We start from the raw sequence: 24,061 nt of genomic DNA on the forward strand, positions 1-24,061 counted from the left end.
CGGTCCTTGTGCTTTGCGACTGCCCGACTCCCAAGGGGGTCCTTTTGCCATGAACCTGTCCTGTGAACAGCCTACCACATGCCCCAGCCCAGTGCCATCTCTTGGCTGGAGGAAGCCCCGTGGATAGCGGAGAAAGGCACCTTCCAGGGTGAGTATCGGCAGTGATGTGCCACGTCCATGAGACGTCGCTGTGGTCATTGTGTTGGAAACTGTAAATGGGCAAACTTGAAAATGACCCTGGTTGGGGGCCGGGTGGTGGCGTATCTGGTTGAGCGCACCTGTCACAATGCACAAGGGTCCGGGTTCGAGCCCCCGGCCCCCACCTGCAAGGGGATAGCTTTGTGGGTGGTGGAGCAGGCCTGCAGGGGTCTCTCTGTCTCTCTCCCTCGCTGTCTCCCCTTCCCTCTGGATTTCTGACTGTCTCTATCCCATAAATTAAAGATAGTTAAAAAAACAAAAACAGGGGTAGGGGTATAGCATAATGGTTATGCAAAGAGACTTTCATGCCTGAGGCTGTCAAGTCCCAGGTTCAATCCCCCACACCACCATAAGCCAGAGCTGAGCAGTGCTCTGGTAAAAAAAAGGAAAGGGAGGGGAAGGGGAAGGGGGAAGGGAAGGGGGAAGGGGAAGGGAAGATGAATCTTGTCTCAGGAGGCTGAGGCCAGGGACTCTGATACTCTGGGGGTACCTTCACCTTTTCCTAAATCCTATTTCCTACATTATTTATTATTTATTTTTGTCTTACCAGAGCCCTGCTCAGCTCTGGCTTATGGTGGGCAGGGATTGAACTTGGGAATTGGGAGCCTCACACAGAAGAGTATTTTTGCAGAACCATTTTGCTGTCTACCCCCAAATCTCCCCCCCCCCCCCCCCCGTCTCACCTGCAAGGTTATTACTGGGGCTCAGTGCCTGCTCTACAGATCCACTGCTCCTGATGGCTTTTTTCCCTTTTGTTGCCCTTGTTGTTTATCACTGTGGTTGTTAGTACTGTTGTTGTTGGATAGGACAGAGAGAAATGGAGAGAGGAGGGGAAGACAGAGAGGGGGAGAGGGGGAGAGACAGACACCTGCAGACCTGCTTCACTGCCTGGGAAGCGACTCCCCTGCAGGTGGGGAGCCGGGGGCTCAAACTGGGATCCTTACGCCGGTCCTTGTGCTTTGTGCCACCTGCACTTAACCCACTGCGCTACCGCCTGGCCCTTATTTATTTTTTATGAAAGCCCTGCTCAGCTCTGGCTGATGGTGGCGCTGGAAATTCAACATGGGACCTTGGAGCCTCAGACATGAGAGTCACTTTTCAGAACCATAATGCTACCCCCTTTTAAATATATATATATATTATTATTGGATGCAGACAGAGGGAAATTGAGAAGGGAGGGGGAGACAGAGAGGGAGAAATACAGAGAGACACCGGCAGCCCTGCCTCACCACTCCCGAAGCTTTCCCCCTGCAGGTGGGGACTTGGGGCTTGAACCTAGGTCTTTGTACACTATAACGTGAGCACTAAACCAGATGCACCACCATCTGGCCCCCAAACTCATACCTTTTCTTTTCTTTTTCTTTTTTTTCCTTTTAGAATGGGAACTGCCACTTAACGAGGAGTCCACTGCTCAGCAGAAGACTTTCGGGCTGGAAGCACCTCACAGAGTCGAAAAAGTAAGATCAGTAAATTTGAAAAGACCCTATCATCTGCTTTCCACATGAGGCTAGGTTGACATTTCCCTGGGGAAATGGGGGTGCTGGGGCTGGGGAGACAACATCGTGGTGATAGAGGCCAGGTGGTGGCTCACCTGGTTGAGTGCACGTTAAAGTATGCAAGGACCCAGGTTCAAGCCCCCGGTCCCCACCTGCAGGGGGAAAGCTTCACAAGTGGTGAGGCAGGGCTGCAGGTGTCTCTCTGTCTCTCTCCCTCTCTACCACTCCCTTCCCTCTTGATTTCTGGCTGTCTCTGTCCAACAAATTAAAAAAAAAAAAAAAAAACATCTTGTTGATGCAAACTTTTTTCTTGCTTGAGGCTCTGAGCTACCAGGTTCCATTCCCAGTACCACCATCAGCCAGAGCTGAGTAGGACTCAGGTTAGTCTCTCTCTCATTAAAATAAAATAAAAATATTTACGCTCTAGAGAAGTAACATAATAGAAAAGTCTCTCCTGCCTGAGGCTCTGAGGTTCCAGGTTCCATCCCCTGCACCGCCATCAGCCAGAGCTGAGCAGGGCTGTGGTTAAAAAAAAAAAAAAAAAAAATCACTGTCTGGGAGTCAGGCAGTAGCACAGCGGGTTAAGCGCACGTGGCGCAAAGCGCAAGGACCCACGCAAGGATCCCATTTCGAGCCCCCGGCTCCCCACCTGCAGGGGAGTCACTTCACAGGCGGTGAAGCAGGTCTGCAGGTGTCTGTCTTTCTCTCCCCCTCTCTGTCTTCCCCTCCTCTCTCCATTTCTCTCTGTGCTGTCCAACGACGACATGAATAACAACAATAATAATAACCACAACTGTAGAACAACAAGGGCAACAAAAGGGGGGAAAAAAATAGCCTCCTTAAGCAGTGGGTTTGTAGTGCAGGGACTGAGCCCCAGCAGTTAATCCTGGGGGCAAAAAGAAGCATTTATCTGTCAGCAGATAAGTGACATTCACCCAGGACACACAATGTTGTCTCTGGCAAAATATCCTGTGTATGATGAACATGGCAGGATAATAATCCCGGATTGAAACTGCTCATCATGCCAGTTTATGATGATGCCCGGGATTGAACCTGGGTCGTGGGAGTTTCAGGCATGAAAGTCAGTTTGCATAACTGTTATGCTATGGGGGAGGCTCCTCTACTCCCACAGAATACGTTGAATTATTTGTTTACTTTTGGATAGAGACAAGAGAAGTTGAGAGGGGAGGGGTAGATAGAGAGGGAGAGAGACAGAGAGACACCCGCAGCCCTGCTTCACCACTTATAAAAAAATTGCCCCCTGCAGATAGGGACTGGGGGGGGGGCCTTAAACCTGGGCCTGGGCCCTTTTGGGCTCCAGGGTTATCGCTGGGACTCGGTGCTGGCACTGCAAATCCACTGCTCCTGGAGGCTATTTTTCCCCCATTTTTGTTGCCCTTGTTGCTCTTGTTGTTGTTATTATTGTTGTTGTTGTTGTTGTTGTTGATTCCGTTGTTATTGGGTAGGACGGAGAGAAATGGAGAGAGGAAGGGGAGACAGAGAGGGGGAGAGAAAGACAGACACCTGCAGACCTGCTTCACTGCCTGGGAAGCGACTCCCCTGCAGGTGAGGAGCCAGGGACTCGAACTGGTATCCTTACGGTGGTCCTTGTGCTTTGTGCCACCTGCGCTTAACCTGCTACGCTACCACCCGCCTCCCTGTTGCACTATTTATAAAAATAATACCTTGGTCCATGGAAAAAGCTTGTGCTTTTAGAATACCATTTTGCAGGAGTCGGGCGGTAGCACAGTGGGTTAAGCGCAGGTGACGCAAAGCGCAAGGACCGGCATAAGGATCCTGGTTCGAGCCCCCGGCTCCCCACCTACAGGGGAGTCGTTTCACAGACAGTGAAGCAGGTCTGCAAGTGTCTATCTTTCTCTCCCCCTCTCTGTCTTCCCCTCCTCTCTCCATTTCTCTCTGTCCTATCCAACAACAAATGACACCAGTAACAACAACAATAGTAACTACAACAAGGACAGCAAAAGGGAAAATAAATAAATATAAAATAATTTTTTTTTCTTTTCTTTCCCCCCCCCATAAAATAAAATTTAAAAAGAAAGAAATAGAATACCATTTTGCATGCCTGAGCCCCCCCCACCCCCGAACACTACTGAATAGTGCTCTCTGGTCCTCTTTCATTGTAAATAAAGACATCTAATTTAGTTCATTGTAAAAGGCTAGGGAATATCTTGAAACACTAGAAAAATCTGATCAGAGATCATTGCAAACCAGTCTGTTAGGATAACAATCTCATTCAACTTGAAAGAAATCTACAGAGTGGGAATCAGAATGTATATAATGGAATTGATATAAAGTCTGAGAAGTGCGGGGCGTAATGGTTCTGCAAAGACAGCCTCCTGCCTGAGGCTCCGAAGTCCCAGGTTCAATCCCCCACACCACCATAAACCAGAGCTGAACAGTGCTCTGGTGTTTCTCTCTGTGTTTTTCTCCTCTGAATCTCTCTTAAAAATAAAATGCTTTTTTTAAAAAAACCTGAGAAATGTTTGAATCACCCTTTTTTGTTTTGTTGTTTTCCCTTTTGTTGCCCTTGATTTTTGGTTGTTGTTCTAGTTATTATTGTTGCTATTGTTGTCATCGTTGTTAGATAGGACAGGGAGAAATAAGAGAGAGGAGAGGAAGACAGAGATGGGGAGAGAAAGACAGACACCTACAGACCTGCTTCACCGCCTGTGAGCGAATCCCCTGCCGGTGGGGAGCTGGGGGCTCAAACTGAGATCCTTATGCTGGTTCTTGTGCTTCGCACCATGCGTGCTCAACCCGCTACTCTACCACCCAACCCCGTGAATCACCCTCTCTTAATTTTATTTATTTATTGCATCCAGAGTTATCACTGGGGCTCTGTGCCTGCACTACAAATCCACTGCTCCTGGTAGCCATTTCTTTATTTCATTGGACAGAGCAGAGGGAAATTGATAGAGGAGAGGGAGAGATTGCAGACTTGCTTCTCCACTTGTGAAGCTTCCTTCCCTCCTGCACATAGGGAGCGGGGGCTCAAACCCAGATACTTCATGGGGCCTTGTACTTCATACTGTGTGTGCTTAGCCAGAGCCCAGCCCCCTGAATCATCCTTTCTCTTGTTCTTCAACAGGGAGAAATCCAACATGACTTTGAGCAGTGTGGAAAAGAGGTCAGTGAACATTGGCCTGTCCAGACAAACAGAACGCCTGGAGACAGCAGTATCTCCGAGGATAATCAGTGTAGTAAAGATGCCCTCACTCTCCAGAAGAACTCCTCCCCTGGGAAAGCCTTCTACGAGTCTGTTAAACATACCAAAACATCCACTGAAAACACAGCCCAGTTTTCTAAAGAACGCTCCTCTTACCTTCACCTCCAGAACCCAATTCACACTGCAGTCAAACCATCCAGATGTAAGGAATCAGAAGGGAGCTTCAAGGATTCTATACATCTGAATGGGGACACACAAACCCACACCAGAGACAAGCCCTGCCAGTCTCAGGAATGTGGGAAGGCTGTCTGTCCATCCCCAGACCTTGCTGACCGTAAAACATGTCGCACCGGAGAGAAGACTTTTAACTGTGGGAAATGTCTGAAGGCCTTTGGCACGTCCTCAAAACTGATACGGCATTTCAGGACTCACAGTGGCGAGAAACCTTTCAAGTGTGACAGGTGTCAGAAGAGCTTTGGCAGTTACTCCAACCTCACCATCCACTACAGAACCCACACTGGAGAGAAGCCCTTTGAATGTGACGTCTGCGGCAAGACATTTACCACGTCTTCCTACTTCATCGTCCACAAGAGGATTCACACTGGCGAAAAGCCCTACAAGTGCAAGGACTGTGGGAAAGCCTTCGTCCGTCTGGCGCATCTGAAAAACCACATTCGAACCCACAGCGGAGAGAGACCCTATGCCTGCCAGAAATGCGGGAAGACGTTTACCACCTCTTCGTATTTCGTGGTCCATAAGCGGATTCACACCGGAGAGAGACCCTATCGATGTAAGAAGTGTGGGAAAGGCTTCATCCATTCTGCTCACTACAACGATCACTTGCGAACCCACAGCGGAGAGAAACACTTTGAGTGTAAAGAGTGTGGCCGAGCCTTTGCTCAGGCCTCGGGTCTCAGCTACCATGTGCTCAAGGTTCACACCGGAGAGAAGCCTTTTGAGTGTGAGGCATGCGGGAGAGCCTTTTCCACGTCTTCGCTCCTTACGAAGCACTTCCTCTCTCACACCGGAGAGAAACCCTTTGAGTGTGACGTCTGCGGGAAAGCGTTCACCACTTCTTCCTACTTTAACATCCACCAGCGTATTCACACTGGGGAGAAACCATACCAGTGTAGGGAATGCGGGAAAGGCTTCACTCAGTCCACGGGCCTCACCTACCACCTGAGAACTCATAGTGGAGAAAAACCTTTTCAGTGTGAGAAGTGTGGCAAAGCCTTCTTAACATCTTCAAATCTGAGTAGACATTTCAAATCTCACACTTGAAAATTCTTAGTTCGAGACGTGGGACAACTGTTGGCTTCTTTCTTTTCTTTTTTTTTTTCTTCTCCCCCAGCATTGTGAAAAACCCTGGGCATAAAAATAACATAATTGGGAGTCGGGCTATAATGCAGCAGGTTAAGCGCACGTGACGCAAAGTACAAGGACCGGCGTAAGGATCCCAGTTCAAGCCCCCCCCACCCCCGGCTCCCCACCTGCAGGGGAGTTGCTTCACAAGTGGTGAAGCAGGTCTGCAGGTGTCTGTCTTTCTCTCCCCTATTTTCCCCTACTCTCTCCATTATTCTGTCCTATCCAACAACGACATCAATAACTACAACAATAAAACAAGGGCAACAAAAGGAAATAAATATATATATGTATAATAATTGCACACAAGGCACGAAGTGCAAGGACCAGCGTAAGGATCCCAGATCAAGCCCCTGGCTCCCCACCTGCAGGGGAGTCCCTCACTTCACAGGCGGTGAAGCAGGTCTACAGGTGTCTGTGTTTCTCTCCACCTCTCTGTCTTCCCCTCCTCTCTCCATTTCTCTCTGTCCTATCCAACAACAAACGACATCAACAATGACAATAATAACCACAACAAGGCTACAACAACAAGGGCAACAAAAGGGGGGAATGGCCTCCAGGAGCAGTGGATTCATGGTGCAGGCACTGAGCACCAGAAATAACCCTGGAGACAAAAAACAAAGATGGTTAATGGACAGGAACCACAATGTAGGATCAGAACAGGTGAGATGAGGGATTTTAGGGTGTGGTCCTTGTACACTGTAACTTGTGCTGAAGCAGGTGTGCCACTACCCAAGTCCCCATTTTAAAAAAAAAAAAATTTATTAATGAAAAACATAGGTTTCTCGTAAATGTGCTGCCGGGGATTGAATTCAGGACCTCATGCTTGAAGAGTCCAATGCCCTATCAACTGCACAACCTCCTGGACCACCCCCATTTTTTTATACAGATTTTGTTTGTTTATGAGAAAGAGAAAGAACCAGACATCACTCTGGTCCATGTGCTGCTGGGGATTAAACTCAGGACCTCCTGCTTCAGAGTCCAGTGCTGTAGCCACTGCCCCACCTCCCGGAACTGAGCGTTTGCAGAAGTAGTGTTTTTGTTTTTTAACAAGATACAAAGAGTGCGACCTGGGACCTCAGAGCCTTCAGGCAGGAGACTGCACGGCCATGATACTGGCTCCCCAGAGGAAAGTGGGTTTTTTGTGTTTGTTTGCCTCCAGGGTTACTGCTGGGGCTCAGTGCCTGCACCACAAATCCACTGCTCCTGGAGGCCATTTTTTCCCTTTTGTTACCCTGGTTGATTTACCATTGTGGTTATTATTATCATCGTTATTGATGCCGTTGCTGGATAGGACAGAGAAATGGAAAGAAGAGGGGGAGAGAGACACCCGCAGACCTGCTTCACCGCCTGTGAAGCGACTCCCCTGCAGGTGGGGAGCCGGGGGCTCGAACCAGGATCCTTACACCGGTCCTTGCGCTTTGCGCCACATGCGCTTAACCCACTGCGCCACCGCCCGACTCCCCAGTAAAGTATTTTCTAAGCTGTGATCTCACTGCTACATGTCAGCTTTTTATGGTCCTATATGTGGAGGCACCCATGACCTCCACTGTTTCTTGGGTGGGGGAAAGAAATCTGAACTTTCTTAAATATTTACCCTGGAGCTTCCTGCCTGGATGCTGCGGCTGTCTGAATTCTCCGACTCCTTTCTATTTCAGTGACTCATAAGTTATATCTCATAAGTTGTTGTTTTTGATATTATCTTTATATATTGGAGAGAAACAACCAGAAATCAAGAGGGAAGGGGAAGATAAAGACACCCTCAGCTTGCCCACTGCATGTGGGGGCGGGGTCAGCACCCCTTCCCACAATCCCACGCGGCCCTGCCTTCCCAGATTTCCCTGCAGGAACCCCCCACACACACCAGAATCATCCTGGAGCACTCAGGAAACACTGGGCACAAGGACTGGTGGGGGGTTGGGGAGTTGTGTGCAGCAGGGGAAGTAAGGACACCCCAGCTCATGAGACCCCCACCATCCTTGCCCCCCCCATGACTCACCAGTACCGCCCTCACCTCTGTAAAATGGCGCCTTCTTTGACATCACAGTGATTTATAAAAAATAATAAAATTAAAAATAAAAAGACCCTGAGTCAAGTCCCTGGTCCCCACCTGCAGGGGGAAAGCTTCGTGAGTGCTGAGGCACTCTCTCTCCCACTCTCCTCTCGATTTCTCTGTGTCTATCCAATAATAAATAATTTACAAAAATTGAAAACTAATAAACCGCACAAGGAAGGGAGCCAAGGTATGTCTTTTTATTTCTCAAATTGCAAATAGTGATTTCTCAAGGTGGGGTTTAGATGATCCCACTCTCATGGAATGATAGGTACTATTTGAATTACACTATGGGGTCTTCTTCACTCTACGATATCCCCAGTCACTCAGGACCATTGGTCCTTCTAGCCACCTAGCATGAGGTAGGGGGGATGGGTACGACAAAATTTGGGGGGGGGTGCCAGGATCAGGGATGATGATCATCACTTGTGTTACATAAAGAGTACTCTGAGCAGAACAAAGTTCCAAGATTGTGTGTAACGAAGGCGGAGGGACTAGATGGCAGAAACACGGGATGAGACTGGCTGGTCCATGGTCAGTCTCTGCCGCAGAGAATTCGACTCCTGTGAGTTCTGTGGTGGCCAACGAGGCTGGCCTTCTGGGAGAAGGCTTTCCCACAGATGGCACATTCATAGGGTTTCTCTCCTGTGTGAGTTTTCTCGTGTACGACGAGGTTCCCCTTCCGGGAGAACGTTTTGCTACATTCTTTGCACTCGAAGGGCCTCTCCCCTGTGTGAATTCTCTGGTGAGCGTTGAGACTCGCCTTCTGGGAGAAGGTTCTCTTGCACTCCTGACACTCGTAGGGCTTCTCTCTGGTGTGAGTTCTTTGATGGACGATGAGGGTCCCCTTCCGAGAGAAGGTTCGGTGGCATTCTTTACATTCGAAGGGCTTCTCGCCCGTGTGCATTCTCTGGTGTGCGATCAGGTGGGACTTCTGGAAGAAAGTTTTCCCACAGACGTTACAGTCGTAGGGCTTCTCTCCCGTGTGGGCTTTCTGGTGTATCCGCAGGCTTCCCTTCAGGTAAAAAGTCTTCCTGCATTCTTTGCATTCGTAAGGTCTCTCTGACGTGTGAGATCTCTGGTGCTCAATGAGATGTGCCTTCTCGTAGAAGCTTTTGGGACACTGGCCGCATTCATAGGGCTTCTGGCCTGTGTGAATCCGCTGGTGGCTGGTGAGGCCAAACATCTGACAGAAGGTTTTCTTACACTCCTTGCACTCGTAAGGTTTCTCTCCTGTGTGAATTCTCTGATGAACGGTGAGGTGTGACTTCTGGGCGAAGGCCTTCCAGCATTCTTGACATTCAAACGGTTTCTCGCCAGTGTGAGTTCTCTGGTGTCTGCTGAGAATGGACTTCTGAGAGAATGTTTTCCTACATTCTTCACACTCGTAGGGTTTCTCTCCTGTGTGAGTTCTCTGGTGCCTGTTGAGAGCTGACCTGTATGGGAAAGATTTCCGACATTCTTTGCATTCATAGGAGTTTCTGCCTGTGGAAGATTTCCGATATTTACGAACGCTTGAACACCCACAGGTCTTTTGATGTTTGGTCAGACTAGTAAGCTTATGAAACGCTTGACCGCACGTGTTACAAGCCCAGCCTTTCTCTCCGACGGGTGATCTCTGCAGTTGAGGGAGGTGGAATTTCTTGCTGAAGCTGTTCCCATCTCGGTGAGATTTCTGGTCGTTGCCTTCAGAGTCAACGAGCAGATTCCATGGTGGCTCTTTGTCAAAAAACCCTTTTTCCCACTTGTTACATTGGTAGGAAATCTCACGGAGGTAAGTTCTCTCCTGGGCACGGAGGGCTGAGTTGTCACCGGCCTTCTGATCGTCACTGTATTTGCAGTCAGTCTTTCCCACTAGAGCACTGGTGTCTGTCGGGAAGCCTTTCTCTCGCTCACTAAGCTGAAGAGGCCGCAGCAATGGTGGCATCGCTTTGTGGAGACCAAGGGTTTTCATACTTACGTTATATCCGTTAGGCCCCCCTACTGCAGGCACCTCATTGGGCAGCATGTCTGAAGCATTCCTCTTATTTAAAATCAAGCTTGAGAAGTCGAATGAGTTTAACTTAAAAGGTTTCCCAGAGCCGACTGACCACTCCACTGGCATTTTAGTGTTGGTGAGTCCCACTTCCCATAGATGTCGCTTCTGATTTTTCTTGTTGCTCTCGAACGGGTCATCCAGAGTATCTAAAAGGAGATAAAATAACCCAATGGGAACTGTAGCGAGGCAGAGGCATAATAGACACATAGGCCAGCTCCTGTCCTGGTTGCAAAATCTGTACCCATTTTTTCAGTAGGTATTAATTTTATTTCTTTTTTTAAAAAATACTTTATTTGTTTATTCCCTTTGTTGCCCTTGTTGTTTTAATGTTGTAGTTGTTACTGATGTTGTTCTTGGATAGGACAGAGAGAAATGGAGAGAGGAGGGGAAGACAGAGGGGGAGAGAAAGATAGATAACTGCAGACCTGCTTCACCACTTCTGAAGCGACTCCCCCCACAGATGGGGAGCCAGGGCCTTGAACCGGGATCGCTCTACTACCGGACTCCCTTAATTTTTTTTTCTTAAATCTTTCATTTTCTTTTCTTTTGCCTCCAGGGTTATCGCTGGAGCTCGAAGCCTGTACTACAAATCCAGTGCTCCTGTGGCCATTTTTTTTTCTTTGAGAGAAATTGAGAGGAGTGTGGAAAATAGAGAAGTAGAAAGATAGACACCTGTAGACCTACTTCACTGCTTGTGAAACGACCCTCCTGCAGGTGGCGAGCTGGATGCTGGAACCAGGAAACTTGCACTTCGTACTATGTGCCCTTCACCCGGTGCACCACCACCCGGCCCCCTATTTTTAAAATCCTTTTATTTATGATTGGATAGAGACAGGGAGAAACTGAGAGGAAGGAGGAGACAGTGAGGGAGAGAGACAAAGAGAAAAGCACTTATGAAGCTTGTGCCCTGCAGGTGGGGACCAGGGGCTTGAACCCAGGTCATTTAACATCAAATCAAAGACCCTTTATGCATATTCTTAATATTTTTTCTTTTTTCCTTTGAGGAGATAATTGGTCAAATCTATGACAACTATAGATCACAGCAGTGGCTCTTTTCTGATCAAACAATTTGTCTCTTTCTCTATCCCCTCTGCCTCATGTGAAATTCCTTCTCTTTCATATTTAATAAATAAATCAAGTAAATATTAAAAAAAAAACACCTTCATGGTCAGGAGTAGATAGCATAATGGTTCTGAAAAAGACTTTCAGGCCCGAGGCTCCAAACTCTCAGGTTTAATTCCCTGCACCACCATAAGTCAGAGCTGAGCAGGGTTGCGGGAAAAAAAAAAAAAAAGGGCGGGGTTGTGCCAGGCAGTGGTGTACCTGGTTGAGCACACATGGTATACAGTGCGCAATGAGACAGTCAGTTTCCAGCCCCTGCAGGGGCGAAGCTTCACAGGTGGTGAAACAGGGCTACAGGTGTGTCTCTCTGTCTCTCTCCCACTCTATCTCCCCTGCCCATTAAATTTCACTGTCTCCATTCAATAATAAATAACAATAATAATAATAATAATTTTAAAAGGAAAAAACCTCAAACTTTCCATGTGTATTCTTTTTCTCTCATCCCTTTGTTTAAATATTCTTTGTGTTTTTTTTAATATTTATATTTATTTATTTACTATTGGATAGAGACAGAGAGAAACTGAGAGGGGGGAGGGGGAGACAGGAAGAAAGTCAGAGAGATACCTGAAGCTCAACTTCACCACTCGGGAAGCTTCTACCGCATGTGGGGATTTACACATTCTTCATGGCTTTTAAATATTACTTTATTTATCCAACAACGACATCAATAATAACTACAACAATAAAACAAGGGCAACAAAAATGGAATAAATATTTTTTTAAATATATTACTTTATTTCAGGGAGTCTGGCGGTAGCACAGTGGGTTAAGCTCAGGTGACGCAAAGCACAAGGATCGGCCTAAGGATCCCGGTTCGAACCCTTGGCTCCCCACCTGCAGGGAGAGTCACTTCACAGGCGGTGAAGCAGGTCTGCAGCTGTCTTTTTCGGCCCCCCCACCCCACCCCACCCCTGTCTTCCCCTCCTCTCTCCATTTCTCTCTGTCCTACCCAACAAGACGACAACAATAATAACTTACAACAATAAAAAAACAACAACAGGGGCAACAAAAGGGAATAAATAAATAATAAATATTTTAAAGATATATATTACGGGTGGTGGGTAGATAGCATAATGGTTCTGCAAACAGACTCTCATGCCTGAGGCTTCAGAGTCCCAGGTTCAATCCCCCGCACCACCATAAACCAGAGCTGAACAGTGCTCCCGTTTACCAAAAAAAAAAAATATATATATATATATATATATATATATATATTACTTTATTTCAGTGAGGCAGATCCAGAGAGAAAGATCAGAGCCCTGCTCAGCTCTGGCTGATGGGGTGGTGATGGGGAGCGAACCTGGGACACTGAAACCTCTCAGGTCTGACAGTCTCTTTGCAGAACCAGGATGCTGTCTCCCCAGCCTCCTCATGGTACATTTGGTCATGCCCTCCCTCCATCAGAATACAAACTGCATAGACAAGGAACTTATTTATTTATTTTATTATTTTTAAATTGTATTTATTTTCCCTTTTGTTGCCCTTGTTCTTTATGGTAGTTGTAGTTGTTATTGCTGCCACCGTTGTTGGATAGGACAGAGAGAAATGGAGAGAGGAGGGGAAGACAGAGAGGGAGACAGAAAGACACCTGCAGACCTGCTTCACCGCCTGTGAAGCGACTCCCCTGCAGGTGGGGAGCCGGGGGCTCAAACCGGGATCCTTACGCCGGTCCTTGCGCTTTGCGCCATGTGTGCTTAACCCACTGCGCGACCGCCTGACTCCCAGGAAGTTATTTATCAACCCCAGACAGTGAGGGAAAGAACCAGATTATCACTCACTACACCACCTCCTGAGCCCAAAACAGGACAGATTTTCATTTACTGCTCTTATCCCTGCAACTATAAAAATGACCTTACATAGATCATGGGGTAGACAGCATAATAGTTTTGCAAAGAGACTCTCATGCCTAAGGCTCATAAGACCCAGGTTCAATCCCCTGCACCACCATCAGCCAGAACTGATCAGTACTCTGGTTAAAAAGTACTAATGATGGGGCCGGGTGGTGGTGCACCTGACTGAGCACATGTATTACAATGCACAAGGACCCGAGTTCAAGCCCCCAGTCGCCGCCTGCAGGGGGAAAGCTTCACAAGTGGTGAAGCAGGGCTGCAGGTGTCTCTCTGTCTCTCTCCCTCCCTATAACCCAGTCTCCCTCTTGATTTCTCGCTATCTCTATCCAATAAAGATAATAATAACTAAAAATTTTTTTTAAAAAAAGTAGTAATGGTAACCTTACGTCAAAATCAACAAATGTACAAACAGATTATGAGGCTTTAAGGAGCCCGACTGAGGGAGGATCTCTTGGGGGCTGAGTGGTGGCCCATCAGGTAGAGCGCACATATTACCACTCGAAAGGACACAAGTTCAAGCCCCTGATCCCCAGGAAGCCTTTTTTTAAATTATTTTTATTATTTTAATATTTAGTTATTTATTCCCTTTTGTTGCCTTTGTTTTATTGTTGTACTTATTATTGTTGTTGATACTGAGGTCGACGTTTCTGGATAGAACAGAGAGAAATGGAGAGAGGAGGGGAAGACAGAGGGGGAGAGAAAGACAGACACCTGCAGACCTGCTTCACCGCAACTCCCCTGCAGGTGGGGAGCTGGGGGCTCAAACTGGGATCCTTACACCGCTGATCCTTGCACTTTGAGCCATGTGCGCTTAACCCACTGTGCTACCACCCAACTCCCCGGGGAGAAGCCTCTTAAGGGGTGAAGCAGTGTTACCAATGTCTCTCCCTATTTTCTCCTCCACTCTCAATTTCTCAGTCCAAAAAAATAAAAGGAAAAGAGCGCGTGCGCGCGCGCGAGAGAGAAATAGAGAGAGAGAGAGAGAGAAGGCTGCCAGTGGGAGCAATGAATCTCTCATACGCTCACTAATCCTCAGAGATAACCCTGGTTAGGTGTTGGGCGCTAGGGAAAGAAGAAAACCCCACGAAAAAGGATTAAACAAGACTTTCCTCCAAGGGGACGTAGGCAAGGACTGAACTGCTTAACATCCTAGAAAACAAGGCAGGCATTAGGAGACGGGGAGGGGCCAGGTGCTGGTGCACCTGGTTGAGAGCACAAGGACACAGGTTCAAGCCCCTGGTCCCCACCTGCGGAGGGAAGCTTCACGAGTGGTGAAGCTAGGCTGCAGGCGTCTCTCTGGCTCTTTCCCTGTCTCCCCCTCACCTCTCAATTTCTCTGTCTCTGTCTAATAATAAATTTAAAAACATTAAGAGAGAAAAAAAAAGATTCAGCAAAAAAGAAAAAAGAAAGACTGAGTTTGATGCAGGTAACCCAACTGTTGTAAGATCTGGGAAACCACGGGTGAAAATATTACAACCGTGTGGTCCGGGAGTTGGGGCAGCGGATGAAGCGTTGGACTCTCAAGCATGAGGTCCCGAGTTTGATCCCTGGCAGCACATGTACCAGAGTGATGTCTGGTTCTCTCTCTCTCTCCTCCTATCTTTCTCATAAATAAATTCTAAAAAAAACGAAAGAAAGAAACTACAATTAAAAAAAAGAAAAGAAAACATTACAACCAACAGGGGCTGGGACACATAAAGGAACGCATAAAGGAACCCGGGTTCGAGCCCCGGGTCCCCCCACCTGCAGGGAGGAAGCTTCGCCAAGAGGGAAGCAGGATTGCAGGTATCTCTCTCCCTATCACTCCCTTCCCTCTTGATTTCTGACTGTCTCTATCCACTAAATAAATAAAGATTTTAAAAATTAAAAAAAAAAGACAACCAACATCTGTTGGACCCCGTGCCAGGACTGACCTGAGAGGCTCCGGGGTGGAGGGTCTCCCACTGTCCACGGCTCAGCTCCTTGCTCCAGCTTGACGATCACCTCAGGTTTGGACCTGCAGTGCCCTGCGGGGAGAGAGAAAAAGGAGAATGTTTTCAAATGGGCTTCAGTTTCCGACGAGATCGGGTGTGTTCAGGGTGGGCTGGTCGTAGACCGGCTTCAGTTTCAAAGTCCTTGAACACTGGCAGGCAGGGAGGCACTGAGGGTCTATCTGAGTGTTCAGTGAGAAAGATGAACCCAAACCTTTTTATTTTAGCCCCTCTTGTTGTTTTATTGTTGTAGTTGTTGTTGTTGTAGTTGTTATTGATGTCATTGTTGGATAGGACAGAGAGAGATGGAGAGAGAGATGGAGAGAGGAGGAGAAGACAGAGAGAGGGAAAGAAAGACACCTGCAGACGTGCTTCACCGCCTGGAAAGTGACCGGGATCCTCACGCCGGTCCTTGTGCTTTGCGCCACCTGCATTTAACCTGCTGCGCTACCTCCAGACTCCCCCGAAAACTTTTATATATATATATATATATATATATATATTCCCTTTTGTTGCCCTTTTTTTTTAATTGTTTATCCATCTTTTTTTTTTTAATTTTTATTATCTTTATTTATTGGATAGAGACAGTCAGAAATTGTAAGGGAAGGGGTGATAGAGAAGGAGAGAGAAAGACAGATACCTGCAGCCCTGCTTCACCACTCGCAAAGCTTTCTCCCTGCAGGTGGGAACCAGGGACTCAAACCTGGGTTGTTGTGTACTGTAACAAGTGCGCTCAACCTGGTGCACCACCACCTGGCCCCTAGTGTGTGTTCTATTTATTCCCTTTTGTTGCCCTTGTTGTTTTTATTGATGATGTTGTTGTTGTATGGGACAGAGAGAAATGGGAGAGGAGGGGAAGACAGAGATGGGGAGAGAAAGACAGACACCTGTAGACCTGCTTCACGGCCTGTGAAGCGACTCCCCCGCAGGTGGGGAGCCGGGGGCTCGAACCAGGATCCTTGGGCTGGTCCTAAGGCTTTGCGCCACTGTGCGCTTAACCTGCTGTGCTACTGCCCGACTCCCCCCCGCAACCTTTTTTAACCAGAGCCCTGCTCAGCTCTGTTTTCTGGTGCTGCAGGGGATTGAACCTGGGACTTTGAAGCCTCAAGCAGGTGAGGTTCACTTTGCAGAACCATGATGCTATCTCCCCTCCGCTCCCCTCCCCTCCCTTCCCCTCCCCACACCAACTTTCTCTGTGGCTCGGAATTGTCGACTGAAAGAGGATTTCACCGGAGACAGCCGCTCTTCGCTAAGGGACAAAGATACTGTTTACAGATGTGAGTCTCGGGGGAGCCGGACTCACCCACCACCGCCAGGCTGCTGTAGGTCTCTAGCATCACCTCCCGGTACAGGCTCCTCTGGGCGCCATCCAGCTGCCGCCACTCCTCCAAGGTGAAGGTCACAGCCAGGTCCTCGAAGGACACCGTCCCCTGAAAGTACAAAAAGAAAAAGCTGACTCAAAGGCGTAGGCATCGGTCAGAAGAAGAGGCGGAAAGTCGGGGATTTCAATTTGTTTTTTTTTTAAAGATTTATTTTTTAGTATTTATTATTTATTCCCTTTTGTTGCCCTTGTTGCTTTATTCTTGTAGTTATTATTGATGTCATTGCTGTTGGATAGGACAGAGAGAAATGGAGAGAGGAGGGTAAGAGAGAGAGGGGGAGAAAGACAGACACCTGCAGACCTGCTTCACCGCCTGGGAAGCAACTCCCCTGCAGGTGGGGAGCTGGGGGCTCAAACCAGGATCCTTAATCTGGTCTTTGCACTTTGCACCATGTGCGCTACCTGCTGTGCTACCGCCCGACTCCATTTTTTTTCCCCCCTTAGACATACACCTGCAGGGAGTGTCACGGAGATCCTACAAATGCCCAAGTCTCAGGGGAGCCCAGCAGGATGGGGTGGGATGTGAACACATACGCGGAGATGCGTTCATTCCTCAGGTTGCGGAGTCCCAGGTTCAAACCCTGGTGCCACCATGCCCTTGAGATGATTAGGTTAAAGGAATCATCTTATTCCAGGGCCGCCACAACAAGAAGTTAAAGGGCCTATCAGTAAGCCCTATGTGGGGCCAGGTGATGGCGCACCTGATTAAGTGCTCACATTACAGAGTGCAAGAATCCGGGTTCGAGCTCGGGGCCCCGCATGCAGGGGGAAGGCTTCAAAAGTGGTGAAGCAGGGTTGCAGGTGTCCCTCTGTTTCTCTCCCTACCGCATCCTCCCCTCTCAATTTCTGTCTCTGTCTAATAATAAATAAAGATTAAAATTGAAGAGATATTAAAAAAATACTAAATAACCCTTATGTTCTAGTCTGGGAGGTGGCACAGTGGATAAAGCATTGGACTCTCAAGCATGAGGTCCCAAGTTCGATTCCCTACTGCACATGGACCAAAGTGATGTCTGGTTCTCTCTCTCCTCCGATCTTTCTCATTAATAAATAAAATCTGGGAGCCAGGCAGTGACACAGCAGGTTAAGTGCACATGGCGTGAAGCGCAAGGAACGGCGTAAGGATCCTGGCTCGAGCCCCCGGCTCCCCACCTGCAAGGTAGTCACTTCACTGGCGGTGAAGCAGGTGTCTGTCTTTCTCTCCCCCTCTCTGTCTTCCCCTCCTCTCTCCATTTCTCTCTGTCCTATCCAACAACAACGACATCAATAATAACTACAACAATAAAACAACAAGGGCAACTAAAGGGAATAAGTACTTAGAAAAAAATACAATAAGTTAAAAAGTCCAGCAGAATTTCATTCATATATGAATCCACACGATTAAAGCAAAAGCCGTCAGATTCAAGTCCTAATGATCCTGAAAATGATCACACTTTGTTAGAAGGGCAAGGAGAAGAGAGACATCTGTCCCATCTCTCTGGAAATCTTTCTTTCTTTCTTTCTTTCTAAATCTTATTATTTTTATATTTATTTATTTTCCCTTTTTTTTCCCTTGTTTTTTATCATTGTTGTGGTTATTATTATTGTTGTTGATGTCGTCATTGTTGGTTAGGACAGAGAGAAATGGAGAGAGGAGGGGAAGACAGAGAGGAGGAGAGACAGACAGACACCTGCAGACCTGCTTCACCGCCTGGGAAGCGACTCCCCTGCAGGTGGGGAGCCGGGGGCTCGAACCGGGATCCTTATGCTTTGTGCCACATGTGCTTAACCCACTGTACTACCGCCCTACTCCCTCCTTTCTTTTACCTCCAGGGTTATCGCTGGGGCTCGGTGCCTGCACTAGGAATCCACTGCTCCTGGAGGCCTTCCCCCCCCCATTGTTATTGTTGTTGAACAGGACAGAGACAAACTGACAGGACAGAGAGAAATGGAGAGAGGAGGGGAAGACAGAGAGGGGGAGAGAGAGACAGACACCTGCAGACCTGCTTCACCGCCTGTGAAGCGACTCCCCTTGCAGGTGGGGAGCCGGGGGCTCGAACCCAGATCCTTGAGCAGTCCTTGTGCTTAGTACTATATGCGTTCAACAAGTGTGCCACCACCTGGTCCAGCATCTTCTTCTCCCTCTCTCCCTTCTATTATTATTATTCTCTCTCTCTTTTTTTTTTTTTTTGCCAAAGCCCTGTTCAGTTCTGGTTTATGGTGGTGCTGGGGATTGAACCTGGGAGCCTCAGGCAGGAGAGTCTGTTTACGAAGCCATTATGCTATATCCCCCGGGGTTCAATCCATGGTGACACCATCAGCCAGCGCTCAATGGTGCTCTGGTGGTAATAATAACAACAACAACAAGAGAAAGAGAGATACGACTCAGAGTAACTCACCAGAGATGTATTACTCATTGTCTCTGTGTGCAGAAGTGGACTGGAGAGTCTCAACAGGGAGCTGGACAGGAGGCCAGTGGAGCAGACAGAGAGACCCAAGAGGAGCCAAGCTTCTAGGTCCTGGATTCTCCTGTCCTGAGCTCTGCACACAGGAGCTGGGGAAGACAAGGGGGGAGGGGCTAGGTGACAAGACTATTCCCTTACGATTTTTCCCTTTGAGAAGAACCGGGTGCTTCAGTAGGGTGCGCAGTAGGGAAGCGGGTGCGCAGTAGGGAAGGTACTGGGCTCATAATAATAATAATAGTAATAGTAATAATAATGGTCCAGGAGTCTAGAGTTCAATCCCAATCAGCACGTGTCAGAGAGACACACAGAGAGACACACACACACAGAGACAGACACACAGACACAGAGAGAAAAAGAGAAAGTAGAGTCCTGCTCAACTCTGGTTGATTATGCTGGTTCTTTCTTTCCTGCTAATGCTCTTCTTTCTTTCTTTTTAATATTTCTTTATCTAATCCCCTTTGTTGCCCATATTGTTTTCTCAGTGTTGTTGTTATTGATGTCGTCGTTGTTGGACAGGACAGAGAGACATGGAGAGAGGAGGGGAAGACAGAGAGGGGGAGAGAAAGACAGACACCTGCAGACCTGCTTCACCGCCTGGAAAGCGACTCCCCTGCAGGTGGGGAGCCGGGGGCTCCAACCGGGACCCTTATGCCACTTCACGCCACGTGCGCTTAACCCACTGCACTACTGCCCAACTCCCCTCTCTCCCTATCTCCCTACCCTCTCAATTTCTGGCTGTCTCTATCCAATAACTAAATAGATAATTAAAAAAAAAAAAAAAAACTCCAACAAGAACGCTGTGAGAGTCAGCGAGAGGGCTTACCCAGGCTGGCATGTGTTTTGCCAACTTTCTGAGTCACAAATGCGCTCCTGGTGTAGCACATGGAAGCTTGGATGGCAGAAGCTTTGGTTCGGCAGTCTCTCCTCCTTTCTGTCTGAAATGGGGAAACCTGGAGCAGTGCAGCCCTGGCGTGAGAGAAATAAACAAAGGAATAAAAAAAAAAAAATTAAAAAAAACAGTGGTGGGGGGGTGGCGCAGTGGTAAAGCTTTGGACTCTCAAGCCTGAGGTCCATGAGTTTGATCCCCGGCAGCACATGTACCCGAGTGATGTCTGGTTTCTCTCTCCTCCTGTCTTGTTGGGAAATTGTGCAGCTGTGGTTGAACATTGGCAGCGCCCACAAACCACTAGATTTCCATGCAAGTATTATTAACAGAGTCCCCACCACGTTATCCCCTCAGGGTGTTGCTGATTCAGTTAAAACCATTACAACAGTTGCTAAGGACGTTTCCACCTTCCCAGGATGCCTTTTGCCTCTCTCCACCCCCTTTCCTAGCCAATCCTGTCCTGACTTGCCACTTCTGGAATTCTCCTATAAAAGTCGTTCCTGTTTGCGCTCTCTCTCTCTCTCTTTCCCCCTCTCCTTCTCTTCTGCATCCCGACCCAGAGAAGGGCTGGCATGTTTAGAAGGAGGCGGCCATTTTGCTAGCTCCACGTGGCCTAAACCGCTGTGCTCACACCCAACTCTGGGGCGTCCGCTCCTCCACGAGTTCCTGTTCTCTTCTCTCTCCCACAACGCGCAACCCGACACTATCTTTCTCATAAATAAAATCTTTGAAAAAAAAATTCTAGAGCCTCAATAAGGGCTAGGACACAGCGGTGTATCAGCATCATGCCTCTGGAGGTTCTGAGTTCCCAGGTTCAAACCTAGATATCACCAGCTGCAGAGGCTACCAGGATGCCAACCTGACTTCCCTGGGCAGACGAACCCCTCCAATGTGTCCTGGAGCTCTGCTTCCCCAGAGCCCTGCCCCACTAGGGAAAGAAAGACACAGGCTGGGAGTGTGGATCCCCCTGTCAACACCCATGTTCAGCGGGGAAGCAATTACAGAAGCCAGACCTTCCACCTTCTGCATCCCACAGTGACCTTGGGTCCACACTCCCAGAGGGATAAAGAATAGGAAATCTATCAGGGGAGGGGATGGGATATGGAGTTCTGGTGGTGGGAACTGTGTGGAGTTGTCCCCCTGTGGTCTTACAGTCTTGTTAATAATTTAGTCGTGAATAAAAAAAAAAAAATTAAAGCCACAGCTGAGCAGGACTCTGGTAATCAAAAATCAATGAAAACAACCCACACCAATATAGACCTCATATATTTACTATAAACTCCAACTAAATTCATTTGGTCTAGGCAGTTTAGACATATTACTTTCTAAACTAGACTTATCAACAGCATGTGAAAAGTGGGAGTGGGGAGAGGGGTAGATAGCATCATGATTCTGCAAAGAGATTCTCAATCTTGATGCTCCAAAGTCCCAGGGTCAATCTCCCATACCTCCATAAGCCAGAGCTGAGGAGTGCTCTGGTGTATAAAAAAAAATAAAAAAAAATAAGTTGGGTGGGAGTATAGCATAATGGTTATGCAAACTGACTTTCATGCCTGAGGCTCTCAAGTGCCAGGTTCAGTCCCCCCACCGCCATAAGCCAGAGCTGAGCAGTGCTTTGGTTAAAAAAAAAAGAAAAAAGAAAAAAAGCATAATTGTTACGGAAAAGACTTAAGAGTGTGGTCTGAGAGGTGGCACAGTGGATTAACCACTGGATTCTCAACCATGAGGTCCCCAGTTCAATGACCAGAAGCACATGAACCAGAGTGATGTCTGGTTCTTTCTCACTCTCCCCCATATTTCTCATAAATAAACTCTTAAAAAGAAAGAACAGACTTAGATATGTGAGACTCCCAAGGTGTAAGGTTCAATAGCTTAAAAAAAAAAAAAAGTGAGAGAAATAACATAATCATTATACAAAAGATTAATTTCCTGGTACAAATCTTTGCAATTATTTTAACTTTTTAATATGTATTTGCTCCCTTTTGTTGTCCTTGCTTTATTGTTGTAGTTATTGATGTTGTCGTTGTTGGATAGGACAGAGAGAAATGGAGAGAGGAGGGGAAGACAAGGGGAGAGAAAGACAGACACCTGCAGACCTGCTTCACCGCCTGGGAAGCGACTCCCCTGCAGGTGGGGAGCTGGGGGCTCGAACCGGGATCCTTACGCCGGTCCTTGTGCTTTGCGCCATGTGCTCTTAACCCGCTGCGCTACCGAACAACTCCCTACAATTATTTTTATAAACTCCTTCCAGACAACCACAATGAACTTCTCAGTGGACTGGAGATTCTTTATTTTTTTTTTTTTTAATTTTCCTTTATATTTATGCGGGATACAGAGAGAAATTGAGAGGGAAGGGGGAGGCAGGAGACAGGAAAAGAGAAATAGAGAGCCTGCAGCCCTGCTTCACCACTCAGGAAGCTCCCACCTCCCCACCCCCCGCAGGTAGGGACCCAGGGATTAAAACCCAGGTCCTTGTGCACTTAATGTGAACGCTTAACCAGGTTCACCACCACCTGGCCCCATGATAAATTCTTTTTTTTTTTTTTTTGCCTCCAGGGTTATTGCTGGGCTCGGTGCCTGCACCATGAATCCACCGCTCTTGGAGGCCATTTTTCCCCCTTTTGTTACCCTTGTTGTAGCCTCGTTGTAGTTATTATTATTACCATTGTTGATGTTGTCATTGTTGGATAGCACAGAGAGAAATGGAGAGAGGAGGGGAAGACAGAGAGGGGGAGAGAAAGACAGACACCTGCAGACCTGCTTCACCGCCTGGGAAGCGACTCCCCTGCAGGTGGGGAGCCGGGGGCTCGAACCCGGATCTTCACGCCGGTCCTTGCGCTTTGTGCCACATGCTGTTAACCCGCTGCTGCCTGACTCCCAAACTCTCATCTGCTCTAAAAAGGCGCCATCATAAAGCATTTTCTACTGGGTGGCAACACTTGCTTTGACATTTTACTTTGGACGGGAGGCCTGCTCAGCTCTGGCTGACGGTGGTGCTGGGGATGGAACCTGGGACCTCAGAACCTCAGGCCGGAGGATCTTTTTTTTGCAGAACCAATCATGCTGCCTCCCCTATCCCAATCATCATCATCATCTAATAATAATAATAATGATCATTAATAATTTCCCCGAGCCCTGCTCAGCTCTGGCTGATGGTGGTGTTGGGGATTGAACCTGGGATCTAGGAGCTTCAGGCAGGAGAGTCTTTTCTGCAAAACCATCATGCTGTCTCCCCTGTCCCACTACTACTAATAATAATCTAATGATAATTATTGTTAATAATTTCCCGCAGAGCCCTGCTCAGCTCTGGCTGATGGTGGTGCTGGGGATTGAAGCTGGGACTTCGGAGCCTCAGGCAGGAGTTATATTGCCGAGCCATCATCATGCTGGCTCGCCTGCCCCAATAATAATAATAATAATAACAATAATAATAATAACAGGAATGCTCGTCGTTTCTCCGGCGCGGCAGCCGCGGGAGAGACGCTGCCGGGCGCGGAGCCGATCTCTGACCTCCGGGCCCCCTCCTTCGGCAGGGCCCCCCCACCCCAAGCTCCCGGCCCCACCGGAAGAGGGGTCCCCCCGCCCCTGAGGGCCCCGCAGCCCGGCCCTTCCGAGCTCCGCAGCCCCGGCCGGATTGGGGGGCTCCCCCTGCGCCCGCCTCGGTGCCAGCGCCTCCGGGGCTGCGAGGCCTCCACCTGGGCCAAGCGAACAAGCAGAAGGAGCTCAGCCCAGGTCCCCTCCCGACCTCCCCGCCCCCAGGGCCCGCCCTGCCCCCGGGGCGCTCCCGCAGCACCTTCCATACCTGCCTGACCGCCTCCCGGCGCATCAGAGCACACATACCAGGTGGCGCGGCGCCAGTGACGCACTTCCGCTTCCGCCCTGTTCCGCAGGAGGCGGGCCTCCGCGAAGCGGGCTGTCAATCAAGCTGGAGTTCCTCCCTGCGCGAGGGGCAGCGAACATATCAGGAGCGCCGTAGTGGATCGGGGACGTGGCCAGGCCGCCGTGTGGGCGTGGTTTCGGGTCGGGCCCGGACAGACTCTTAGGTGATGTAGGCGGGGCAGGACCAGGAGGGCA

The 24,061-nt window shown here is 48.4% G+C and overlaps 2 protein-coding genes across 3 annotated transcripts in view; one reads left to right on the forward strand and one right to left on the reverse strand.

The window, feature by feature from the left end:
* Positions 1 to 67: 67 nt before the first annotated feature.
* LOC103126350 (zinc finger protein OZF-like) lies at positions 68 to 6,370 on the forward strand. Of its 2 annotated transcripts, none has more exons than XM_060181596.1 (3): positions 68 to 148; positions 1,576 to 1,655; positions 4,804 to 6,369. In XM_060181596.1, exons 1-3 carry the CDS (start codon positions 79 to 81, stop codon positions 6,160 to 6,162), a joined length of 1,509 nt encoding a protein of 502 aa, XP_060037579.1. In that variant the 5' UTR covers positions 68 to 78; the 3' UTR covers positions 6,163 to 6,369. The 2 variants fall into 2 exon arrangements, with proteins under 2 accessions (XP_060037579.1, XP_060037578.1); XM_060181595.1 differs by lacking the exon at positions 68 to 148 and adding an exon at positions 1,202 to 1,452 and having other exon boundaries at positions 4,804 to 6,370.
* A 2,103-nt stretch (positions 6,371 to 8,473) lies between these two features.
* Positions 8,474 to 24,061, reverse strand: part of LOC103126351 (zinc finger protein 420-like) — a 38,884-nt gene continuing 23,296 nt past the window's right edge. The window contains exon 7 of the mRNA XM_060181611.1: positions 8,474 to 9,773. Coding sequence (XP_060037594.1) covers positions 8,832 to 9,773 — 942 coding nt within the window. The 3' untranslated portion in view covers positions 8,474 to 8,831. The remainder of the gene's footprint in view (positions 9,774 to 24,061) is intronic.

This window comes from Erinaceus europaeus, chromosome 23, assembly GCF_950295315.1.
Source record: "Erinaceus europaeus chromosome 23, mEriEur2.1, whole genome shotgun sequence".
Lineage (NCBI taxonomy): Eukaryota > Metazoa > Chordata > Mammalia > Eulipotyphla > Erinaceidae > Erinaceus > Erinaceus europaeus.